A 12,675-nucleotide genomic window follows, 5' to 3' on the forward strand; every position below is an offset into this window, starting at 1 on the left:
TGCAGAGCGATATATGTGATCATTATATATGATGATCCCTATACCTTGGCTTACAGCTCTATTCTACTCTACCTTCCTTATAGCATGGCAGCACACACAGACACTCACTCACAAGCATGCATGCTGGAACTATACAACACAAGAGACCAACACTTTACCAGTTTCCTCACCACCCAACCTCGCTTCCCTGTACGTCAGATCATACTATAAAGTATCGGAGTAGAAGGAGATAAGTTATGGGGGGGCTATACACCACACTCACCAGGGCTGTTGCAAGCCTATGGTGGTCTGCCTGGCGTGCATGATGTCACTAGATGGGTAATGACTTGTGTGGGTGGAGTTGTCATTTCTCTGGAATTCTTGTTTTCCTCTGATATTAACAGTGGCATGTTTCTGAGGTGGGCTGACTCCTTTTTCAAGCTTTTGGGGTGGTTTCGTTCTTGACAAACACACAAAAAAACATACAAACTTGTAACATACTGTATAGTGTATGGATCTCACAAGGACCATTTGGACAGGAGGGATACTTTTGCTTTTCCACTTCAACATGGATGCCGTTAACACCTTGTGGATTTGCAATTTCTTGATGCAAGCGTTTGCATTTTCAGAAATGGATCAGTGCATGTCTGTCTCTAACCACCAATCATGTCATGGTAATATATGCTCTTTTTTTCCTTTGTTATCTGCAAAGCCTGTTGTGTGCAAATATATGTAAATGTTATGACGTGTCTATGAAAATCTTACCACAAATCTCTTTTTATAATTGTCCCAGAAATGGACTTCTCCTAGGCCTAGTCATATGCTTTTCTCATTCCTGTCTCCATGCTCCATATTCGCCCAAAGGCCTTTTTCTTAAGTGTTTGTTTAACCTTTAGTTTCTTGCCTGCCCTGAGGTCAGAAAATGAGAGGGTTCAGATTAGACAGCTTTGAGGGAGTCTTGGACAGTTCTCTTTGGTTGAACCTAGGGCTGTTACGGTGACCGTATTACTGCCACACCGGCGTCACGAGTCTTGATGACAGTCGAATTCCATATGACCGGTCACGGTAATTAGGCTTCTCCAAGCTCTGAGGCTGCTGATGGTCATTAGTAACCTACCAAACTTGTTAACTGCCTGGTACCCCTGCACTCTATTGTCCCTCTAATCACTCTGACATCAATGCAAATGTAATCGGAAATCTAATCAAACACTTCATGAGAGCCCATGAGCTCATGTTGCGCAACATTTCTATAGGCTATGCAATTGCGGGAGAAAACAGAGTGATGGCCTCTATTAAAAAGAGGAGTATCCCATCAGCTTTCTATAGGCTAAGCCTACTACATTTATTTCTCAACTTTCCTAATGTTAAGAAAATATTAAGTACATTGCTTATCTTTACAACAGGAGTATAGCCTACCTGGCTGGCATGAAAATGAACCACAGGAAAAGTATCCTCCATTCGCTATTTAAGTGGATAGATTACATGTATTTTTTTTCCCGCTGCCCCTGTTTCGAGACAGGTGCATGATAATGGTCCAAATTTCACACACATATTATTTACTATATGTAAAGACAAGATTAAATCAAGAATGGTCTTGATGGGTGACAATATTAGCCTATCACTTGTGAATGATGCCCAGCTTAAGGCAGAACAGAGCAAGCTTTTTTTGCGAATTTATCAAATAAAGTCGCACACCTCATTTAGCCTAGCCCATAGGCTTATGTTTTTTTGTTAAGGTTTGTATCACAACTAAAGTAGTCAAATAACCTCTTAAAATCAAGCACATTAATCCACTTTACAAGCGGTGTAGAGCCTAACTGGCATACATACGCAGTGCGTGAGTTTCAAGATAATTTTCACCATAAAAATAATTTTCGTCTTTTATAATAAAAGCATCACGTGCATAATCGCGTTTGTGGTCACTTTTGAGAATGGTGTTTTCCTGCTAATGGAACATTTGATTATAGCCTACTGCCGTATGCGCATTGCTGTGCTTACAATGTGACAGCCTAATAGTTTATCAACATTTTAGGTTAAACGTTTTAGGTTAAACGTTCTCATCTGTTGTGTCAAGCTCATTGCTTCAAACAGGTTTTTTGATGCTAGTGGTTGTATTAATTTGGAATCTATCGCATCCCTACTATGTTTGGAATATTTATTTCTCGCACAGAATAGAATAGGTCAACTTTTCTACTATGGGGGATAGTAGATTGACATAGGCTAGTGCTTTTGCTGTTCGTTAGGCCTACTCATCTTGTTGGCTGACGAAAAGTCAATGTGGACCATACTTCCAATATCCTCAAAATGCGCCTTGGAATTGGATAAGGACACACGCGGTTGCGTCCCCGATGTGTCTGTCTTCACTTGTAGCCTGTGAGAAAGACCCGATCACGTGACTGAGAGCCATGTGAGTGAGAGGTGCTTCGGCACGCAGCGGGGAGAAGTGGCACAATGGCCACTGGCCGCTAAAGGCATGGATTTTTTTAGGAGGGTTTTCTTTTTTGCAGCTGGGAAATTCGAGGGATTATCAAGTGCTTGTCAAATTTGTGAATGAGAGACTGAAGTGTGTACAGCCTGTGCAAAAAACAAAGCTCAGCTCATGCCTTTAATGCAACTTTTTTCAAATCATCATTAGTCGCATCATGCAGCCTTTTAGAATGTATTAAAAATCTAAACATATAGCCCAACATTTGTATCACAACTAAAGTTACATAAATAACTCTAAATTAAGCATATAGGAGCACCTGTTTCTTTGTTAACTTCTCTGGGATATGTGGGACGCTAACGTCCCACTTGGCCAAAAGCCAGTAAAAATGCAGAGCGCAAAATTCAAATATATTACTATAAAAATCAAACTTTCATGAAATYACACATGAAAGACACCAAATGAAAGCTACACTTGTTGCGAATCCAGCCAACATGTCTGATTTAAAAAAGGATTTACGGCGAAAGCACACCAAACRATTATGTTAGGTCAGTACATAGCCACAGAAAAACACAGCCATTTTTCCAGCCAAAGAGAGGAGTAACAAAAAGCAGAAATAGAGTTAAAATTAATCACTAACCTTTGATGATCTTCATCAGATGACACTCATAGGACTTCATGTTACACAATACATGTATGTTTTGTTCGGTAAAGTTCATATTTATATCACAAATCTGAGTTAGGCAAAATCTGAGTTCTGTCTCACTTGGCCAAAAGCCAGAGAAAATGCAGAGCGCCATATTCAAATAAATTACTATAAAAATCAAACTTCATTAAATCACACATGAAAGATACCAAATTAAAGCTACATCGGTTGTGAATCCAGGTAACATGTCAGAATTCAAATAGGCTTTTCGGCGAAAGCAAACTATGCTATTATCTGAGGATAGACCAATAGTAAACAGAGAGAGCATATTTCAACCCTGCAGGCGCGACACAAAACGCAGAAAAAAATATAATTCATGCCTTACCTTTGACGAGCTTCTGTTGTTGGCACTCCAATATGTCCCATAAACATCACAAATGGTCCATTTGTTCGATTAATTCCGTCGATATATATCCAAAATGTCCATTTATTTGCGCGTTTGATCCAGAAAAACACCGGTTCAAATTGTGAAATGTGACTACAAAATATCTCAAAAGTTACCTGTAAACTTTGCCAAAACATTTCAAATACTTTTATAATACAACTTTAGGTATTTTTTAACGTAAATAATAGATCAAATTGAAGACGGGATGATCTGTGTTCAATACAGGATTTAAACTAAATGTAGCTAGACTTCTGGTCTGTGCCTCTAACAAACAGGACACAAGTGACCCTGATTCAAAATGGCCGTACTTCTTCATTACACAAAGGAAAAACCCTCAACCAATTTCTAAAGACTGTTGACATCCAGTGGAAGCGGTAGGAACTGCAAGAAGGTCAATTAGAAATCGGTATTCCCAATGAAAATCCATTGAAAAGAGAGTGACCTCAACAACAACAAAAATCTGAATGGTTTGTCCTCGGGGTTTCGCCTGCTAAATAAGTTCTGTTATCCTCACAGACATGATTCAAACAGTTTTAGAACTTCAGAGTGTTTTCTATCCAAATATACTAACCAATGCAATCTTATCTTCTGGGGATGAGTAGCTGGCAGTTGAATTTGGGTATGCTTTTCATCCAAACGTGAAAATGCTGCCCCCTATCCTAGAGAAGTTAACCGCTCAACACAGAACAGCCGCATATGCGGCCTCAAATCGTTTGGAGAAAATATCCTTTCTATTTTATTCAGCTACAGTATGTTCAATTGTATTCTTCATATTATAAAATAATGCCACGGAATTCTAACCAAATCTTGTCTGTTAAATTAACTAGTGTAGCCCACAGCCATATGGCATAGCCAGATCAGGACCCAACTAACATAAGTACAACGCAGAGTATGCTATTCTGTTCTTCTGAAATAGACTACATTTTCTTCATATCATGTTTCTTTAGACCTCTCGAAAATAGATAATGGATTTATTGTGATAGTGTAGGCTATATTACATGGATTTATTAGACTTTTTAAAATGTAGATATTCCAAAGTTATGCATCAGTGGCTTGTAGGATATGCTAAATGTGTTTATGTTAATTAACGGTCAATTACAAAATGTAATGACTGCCACAGCCCTAGTTGAACCAGACTAAAAGCTCAGTTGGTACCCTGTTTAACTGTTTCCTCACTCTCCTGTGCCCTCAGAGAACTGTGAGGATGATGACCCGGAAGCAGAAGATGGCAGCCATGATTTTGAACTGGGCACCGAGATGGACCAGGGTATGCAACCAACCTTTTCAACAAATCTACTGTTTAGTTTTCTAATTATTAATTTAATACTAGAGTGAGGTTTCACAGAATGTGTATGAACAAATGTAATTTATGAGCTATGATGACAGCAAGGGTAAGACTGGTGAGATACATTATCGGGTTCAAAGATGTACTTGTTAGTACATTGTTAGGGCAGAGACATGAGGCATCTCATCATTATATACAGATCTCTGGTATAAGTGAGAGTTCACCAGGAAGTTACATCACACTTACCTCTCACCTCACACTACAGATAAAACAATTAGCCACATATTTTACCGGATGTATACATTTGAAGCATCTGGTTGGAATTTCCACTCACTACCMAATATGGTGAGGTACACTACCATTCCAAAGTTTGGGGTCACTTAGAAATGTCCTTGTTTTTGAAAGAAAAGCAAATGTTTTGTCCATTTAAATAACATCAAATTGATCAAAAATACAGTGTAGACATTGTTAATGTTGTAAATGACTATCGTAGCTGGAAACAGCAGATAAAAAAATAAATAATGGAATATCTACATAGGCGTACAGAGGCCCATTATCAGCAACCATCACTCCTGTGTTCCAATGGCACATTGTGTTAGCTAATCCAAGTTTATCATTTTAAAAGGCTAATTGATCATTAGAAAACCTTTTTGCAATTATGTTAGCACAGCCCAAAACTGTTGTGCTGATTTCAATAAGCAATACAACTGGCCTCCTTTAGATTAGTTTCAGAATCTGGAGCATCAGCATTTGTGGGTTTGATTACAGGCACAAAATGGCCAGAAACAAAGACCTTTCTTCTGAAACCCGTCAGTCTATTCTTGTTCTGAGAAATGAAGGCTATTCCATGCGAGAAATTGCCAAGAAACTGAAGATCTCGTACAATGCTGTGTACTACTCAGAACAGCACAAACTGTCTCTAACCAGAATAGAAAGGAGTGGGAGGCCCCGGTGCACAACTGAGCCACAGGACAAGTACATTAGAATGTCTAGTTAGAGAAACAGACGCCTCACAAGTCCTCAACTGGCAGCTTAATTAAATAGTACCCGCAAAACACCAGTCTCAACGTCCAGTGAAGAGGCGACTCCGGGATGCTGGCCTTCTAGGCAGAGTTCCTCTGTCCAGTGTCTGTGTTCTGTGTTCTTTTGCCTATCTTAATCTTTTATTTTATTTGGCCAGTCTGAGATATGGCTTTTTCTTTGCAACTCTGCCTAGAAGGCCAGCATGCCGGAGTTGCCACTTCACTGTTGACGTTGAGACTGGTGTTTTGCGGGTACTATTTAATGAAGCTGCCACTGTATTTCTGATCAATTTGATGTTATTTTAATGGACAAGAAATGTGCTTTTTCTTCAAAAACAAGGACATTTCGAAGTGACCCCAAACCTTTGAACAGTAGTGTACATTATCGAGTTCTAAGATATACTTATTGTCTATATTATTACAGAAGACATTCCCTCCGACGCGGAGGCTGAGGCTTGTCTACACCAGTCAGAGATCAGTGAAGCATTTCCTGAAGAGGACAAGAAGTCGGAAAGTCAGGGGCTCGCCTCCAGCATTGAACAATCTAGTGTCAGTCCAGTGAAGTTAGTTGGGCAAGTTGTGCTCTCGCCAGTCAAACCACCGACTCCACAGCCTGATTCACAGGTAAGAAATGTTGGTAACACTTTACATTAAGTTGCCCCTATTACTCACAATGTAGGAGTTACGTAGGCTTTACTATATAATTACATGGTTATCGTGTTGTTGCGAAATCAGTTATTACACAATTGGAACATGGAATGTGTAATTACACATTCACTTTCTGAAGGTTATTCCACATGTGTAACTTGATGTTATTGCACATTTTCTTGTTCCACTATGTAATTAATGTTTTGTGATTACATGTTTGAAAGTCACCTGTGAATTACAATGTTAACAACTCAAACCAAAATCTGACCTTGTTACATGTTACTACAAGGTGCCACTACCATTGAATCCACATGTAATACCAGAGTTGATATATATGCTCAGACCTGGTAACAACAATTGTAACAAGGAACACCCTGTCATTATTAACTACCAGTCATTTTCAATGTGTTTATTTTTATGTTATGACCTGGCTCAAAGGTTAAACCGAATCAAGTGTAACGTTAGAACAATATAGTTACATAGGATCTACTTGTAATTGTCATGTACCTACCCAGGAGCAAGCAACTTAATGTAACRTGAAACCCAGTAGGGTATAACCTTTATAATTACTATGTAGTTACAATGTAACAACCTTTGTAGTTACGATGTAACAACCTTTGCGGACACTAGGCTAAACAGGAGAAATTAGGAGACAGGACAACATTAGGTATAAACCTTTTAGTTACAGTGTACGTACAATCTTTAATAACCAACCATGTAATTACAATATTGTTACAAGGGATATGCACTTGGGATATGCACTGAGTGTACGACACATTAAGAACACCTGCTCTTTCCATGACAGACTGACCAGGTGAATCCAGGTGAAAGCTATGATCTCTTAATTATGTCACTTGTTAAATCCACTTAAATCAGTGTAGATCAGGTATTCCCAAACTGGGGTACGCCAAATACAAATGTGATTGGCATAAAAAAAAATGAAAGGAATCTTCACTTTTTCAAACAATCATCTATATTTTACCAACGGGGCTATACATTTGGGTGAGGTTGTTTTCTCGCCTGAGTAGCCTCGTTTCACTGTCAAAAATAAAATTAAACCATCAAGTGTTCAGCAAAATAACAACAAAATGTCAAATACAGGTAGACTAGTCAAATAATTAACATCCAATCACATTAACCGTTACTCTCTCAAGGGAATTCCACTAACGTTCCGTATGTAGCCAAACGTAGCTGCTGCTCATTCCGTTTGCTCGAAAATTAATAAATGGTTAAAAAAAGTAAGGCCCGTGTCCATAGACACATACCAGCTCTACTGGTAGTACTGCTACTACCAGCAGTACTACAACTGCACCTGTCGAAGGCACAAGTTGTTCTGCTTCCACGAGCACATCCAATGCTAGCATCAGTAATCCTACATTTGTTGTTAGCCCAGCTAGCACGGACACTGACAGTTGTGAATCTGATGCAGTCGAAGAGATACTTCTCCCTTACCTGGGAAAGCACCGAACAACAGACGGGGATGTTGGACCATCGAAGAGGTGAAAATATGATGAGAACTATATTGATTTGGGGTTCACTTAACTTCACTAGGGTAGGGGGCAGCATTCTGAATTTTGATGAAAAGCGTGCCCAAATTAAACTGCCTGCTACTCATGCCCAGAAGATAGGATATGCATATAATTAGTAGATTTTGATAGAAAACACTCTATTTTAACAGTTTTGGAAACTTTAATGTCTGTGAGTATAACAGAACTGATATGGCAGGTGAAAACCAGAGGAAAATCCAACCAGGAAGTACTATTATTTTGAAAGGCTGTTTTTCCATTGTAACCCTACCATACAAAGACTTCGGACCCAGTTCACGAGCTCCGTGTCTTCCTCTACATGTGGCCAGTCTTTAGGCATTGTTTCAGGCTTTTACTCTGAAAAATGAGGGAGATACATCACCTTCAATCAGTGGCCATTGGAAATTTCCATTCATCAGCCATGCGTCTGATCGTGAACGCGCCTTTCTTGTTTCTCCTTTACCTATTGACGAAGCTTTGGTCCGGTTGAAATATTATTGATTGATTATGACAAAAACAACCAGAGGAATGATTTTATACATCGTTTGGGATGTTTCTACTAACTTTTATTGTACTTTTTAAAAAACTTTTCGGTCTGGTATTGGTGAACGTGCCTTCTGCATTCGGATTACTGGACAAAATGCGTGAACAAAAAGGACTTTTGTGACACCTCTTTTTGTTTGGAAAATGGCTGTATGGGTTTCTGTGGCTAGGTGCTGACCTAACATAATCGCTTTGATTTGACAGGAATGTCAGTGTACTGCCATGGCCAACGAAGAGCCCGGATCTAAATTCCATTGAGCACGTCTGGGACCTGTTGTATCGGAGTTGTTGAATCTTATCTTCATACAAATATTTACACTGAAAATAAACGCTGTTGTCAGTGAGTGGACTTCTTTTTTATAGTTTATAATGGGAGTAGTCGCTTTCCTCAGCCACAGTGTGTTATATGTGCAAAAGTACTACTAAACCTTCACTCTTGTGCAGACATTTAGAAACAAAACATGCCAATTTAAAAAATAAGCCGCAGGAGTTTTTTGAGCGAGAATTAAGACGACTTTCGAGTAGTAAGACGTATAAAAACAACATATAACATTAATAAGAAGGTGCTAGACGCGTATTATATGGTGAGCTACCGAGTGGCTAGGACAGGCAAGCCCCATACAATTGTGGAGGACTTAATTCTTCCTACTGCTGCGGATATGGCTGGGACAATGCTGGGAGAAAAGGCCAAAAAACTATACATACAATGCCTCCATCAAACAACACTTTTTCACGACGCGTCAGTGACATGGCAGGAGATGTTTTGAAATTCGATGCGTTACAGCTGCATGGGTCAGCAGATGTGGCGGGCCTGGCACAGCTCCTGGTATACAGTTGAAGTCGGAAGTTTACTTACACTTGGGTTGGAGTCATTAAAACTCGTTTTTCAACCACTCCAAAAATGTCTTGTTAACTAACTATAGTTTTGGCAAGTTGGTTAGGACATCTACTTTGTGCATGACACAAGTAATTTTTCCAACAATTGTTTACAGACAGATTATTTCACTTATAATTCATTGTATCACAATTGCAGTGGGTGAGAAGTTTACATACACTAAGTTGACTGTGCCTTTTAAACAGCTTGGAAAATTCCAGAAAATGATGTCATGGCTTTAGAAGCTTCTGATAGGCTAATTGACATCATTTGAGTTAATTGGAGGTGTACCTGTGGATGTATTTCAAGGCCTACCTTCAAACTCAGTGCCTCTGCTTGACATCATGGGAAAATCAAAAGAAATCAGCCAAGACCTCAGAAAAACAAATTGTAGACCTCCACAAGTCTGGTTCATCCTTGGGAGCAATTTCCAAACGCCTGAAGGTACCACGTTCATCTGTACAAACAATAATACCCAAGCATTAACACCATGGGCCCACGCAGCCGTCATACCACTCAGGATGGAGATGCGTTCTGTTTCCTAGAGAATAACGTACTTTGGTGCGAAAAGTGCAATCCCAGAACAAAAGCAAAGGACCTTGTGAAGATGCTGGAGGAAACCGGTACAAATGTATCGATATCCACAGTAAAACGAGTCCTATATCGACATAACCTCGAAGGCCGCTCAGCAAGGAAGAAGCCACTGCTCCAAAACCGCCATAAAAAAGCCAGACTACAGTTTGCAACTGCACATGGGGACAAAGATCGTACTTTTTGGAGAAATGTCCTCTGGTCCGAGGAAACAAAAATATAATTGTTTGACCATAATGACCAACGTTATGTTTGGAGGAAAAAGGAGGACGCTTGCAAGCCGAAGAACACCATCCGAACCATGAAGCACCATCCGAACCATGCAGCATAATGTTGTGGTGGTGCTTTGCTGCAGGAGGGACTGGTGCACTTCACAAAATAGATGGCATCATGAGGACGGAAAATGATGTGGATATATGGCAGCAACATCTCAAGACATCAGTCAGGAAGTTAAAGCTTGGTCGCAAATGGGTCTTCCAAATGGACAATGACCCCAAGCATACTTCCAAAGTTGTGGCAAAATGGCTTAAGGACAACAAAGTCAAGGTATTGGAGTGGCCATCACCTCAATACCATAGAAAATGTGTGGGCAGAACTGAAAAAGCGTGTGCGAGCAAGGAGGCCTACAAACCTGACTCAGTTACACCAGCTCTGTCAGGAGGAATGGGCCAAAATTCACCCAACTTATTGTGGGAAGATTGTGGAAGGCTACCCAAAACGCTTGACCTAAGTTAAACAATTTAAAGGCAATGCTACCAAATACTAATTTGAGTGTAAACTTCTGAGCCACTGGGAATGTGATTAAATAAATCATCCTCTACTATTATTTTGACATTTCACATTCTAAGATAAAGTGGTGATCCTGACTGACCTAAGACAGGGAATGTTTACCACGATTAAATGTCAGGAATTGTGAAAAACTGAGTTTACATACACCTTAGCCAAATACATCTAACATTCCATTTTCAGCTGTATGTCTGTTATGTTTATGGGGGGTCAATTAAGGAAGACTTCCTCTTCTGCACACCACTGGAAACCAGGACAACATGAGAGGATATTTGGACAGTATTGTGACAGTATTGTGACAAGTATTGGACAGCTTTGTGACATCAAATGGCCTTTGGTGGTCAAGATGTGTTGGTATCTGTACTGATGGCGCAAAAGCCTTGACAGGGAGACATAGTGGAGTGGTAACGTGCGTGCAAGCAGTTGCTCCTGACGCCACTTTGGTACACTGCAGCATCCACCAAGAGGCTCTTGCTGCCAAGGGAATGCCTGACAGCTTGAAATAAGTTTTGGAAATGGTTAACTTTGTGAAAGCAAGGCCCCTGAACTCTTGTGTATTTTCTGCACTATGCAATGATATGGGCAGCGACCATGTAACGCTTATACAACATACAGAAGTGCGCTGGTTATCAAGGGGCAAAGTATTGACACTTTTTTTGAATTGAGAGACAAGCTTAAAGTTTTCTTTACTGACCATCATTTTCACTTGTCTGACCGCTTGCATGATGACAAGTTTTTCACACGACTGGCCTATTTGGGTGATGTTTTTTCTCACCCTAATGATCTGAATCTAGAATTACAGGGACTCTCTCTGCAACTATATTCAATGTGCGGGACAAAATTGAGGCTATGATTACCAAGTTGGAGCAATTCTCTGTCTGAATTAACAAGGACAACACACAGGTCTTTCCATCATTGTATGATTTTTTTGTGTGCAAATGAACTCAAGCTTACTGACAATATGATATAGCAAAGCACCTGGAAGAGTTGGGTGCACAATTACGCAGGTACTTTCCCAAAATGGATGACACAAACAATTGGATTCGTTATCACTTTCATGCCCTGCCTTCAGTCCACTTACTGATATTTGAACAAGAGAGCCTCATCAAAATTGCAACAAGCGGTTCTGTGAACATTTTAATTTAATCAGATGCCACTGCAGATTTCTGGATTGGGCTGCGCTCAGAGTATCCTGACCTGGCAAATCACGCTGTTACTGATGCACTTTGCAACCTCGTACCTATGTGAGAGTGGATTCTCGGCCGTCACTAGCATGAAAACTAAATACAGGCACAGACTGTGTGTGGAAAATAATTTAAGACTGAGACTCTCTCCAATACAACCCAACATTGCAGAGTTATGTGCATCCTTTCAAGCACACCCTTCTCATTAACCTGTGGTGAGTTATTCACAATTTTCAATGAATAAATAAAGTTGTTTATGTAAGATGGCTAAATAAAGAGCAAAATTATTGATTATTATTATATTACTTGTGCCCTGGTCCTATAAGAGCTCTGTGTCACTTCCCACAAGCCAGGTTGTGACACAAACTCACACTAATTCTTATGTTTAATAAATGTATTGTATTGTGTGTGGCAGGCTTACAATGATGGCAAAAAACAGCATTTGAGAGTGCGCTGACCCTGGTGCTAGAGGGGGTACGCAGCTGGAGGTTGAGTGTTTGAAGGTGTACGGGACTATAAAAAGTTTGGGAATCACTGGTATAGATGAAAGGGAGAAGACCGGTTAAAGAAGCATTTTTAAACCTTGAGACATGGATTATGTATGTGTGCCATTCAGAGGATGAATGGGCTAGACAAAATATTTAAGTGCCTTTTGAATGGGGTATGGAACTAGGATCCAGGCACACTGGTTTGTGTCAAGAACATGTTATTTCTCCAACCT

The 12,675-nt window shown here is 39.9% G+C and overlaps 1 protein-coding gene across 4 annotated transcripts in view; it reads left to right on the plus strand.

Moving 5' to 3' along the window:
- LOC111962602 (protein-methionine sulfoxide oxidase mical3a) overlaps positions 1-12,675 on the plus strand; it is a 117,832-nt gene that overhangs the window by 66,413 nt on the left and 38,744 nt on the right. For all 4 annotated transcript variants that reach the window (XM_023985791.2, XM_023985810.2, XM_023985804.2 and 1 more), the window contains 2 exons: positions 4,688-4,762; positions 6,227-6,426. In XM_023985791.2, the coding sequence (XP_023841559.1) occupies positions 4,688-4,762; positions 6,227-6,426 (275 nt within the window). The remainder of the gene's footprint in view (positions 1-4,687; positions 4,763-6,226; positions 6,427-12,675) is intronic.

Source organism: Salvelinus sp. IW2-2015, linkage group LG4q.1:29 (assembly GCF_002910315.2).
Source record: "Salvelinus sp. IW2-2015 linkage group LG4q.1:29, ASM291031v2, whole genome shotgun sequence".
Lineage (NCBI taxonomy): Eukaryota > Metazoa > Chordata > Actinopteri > Salmoniformes > Salmonidae > Salvelinus > Salvelinus sp. IW2-2015.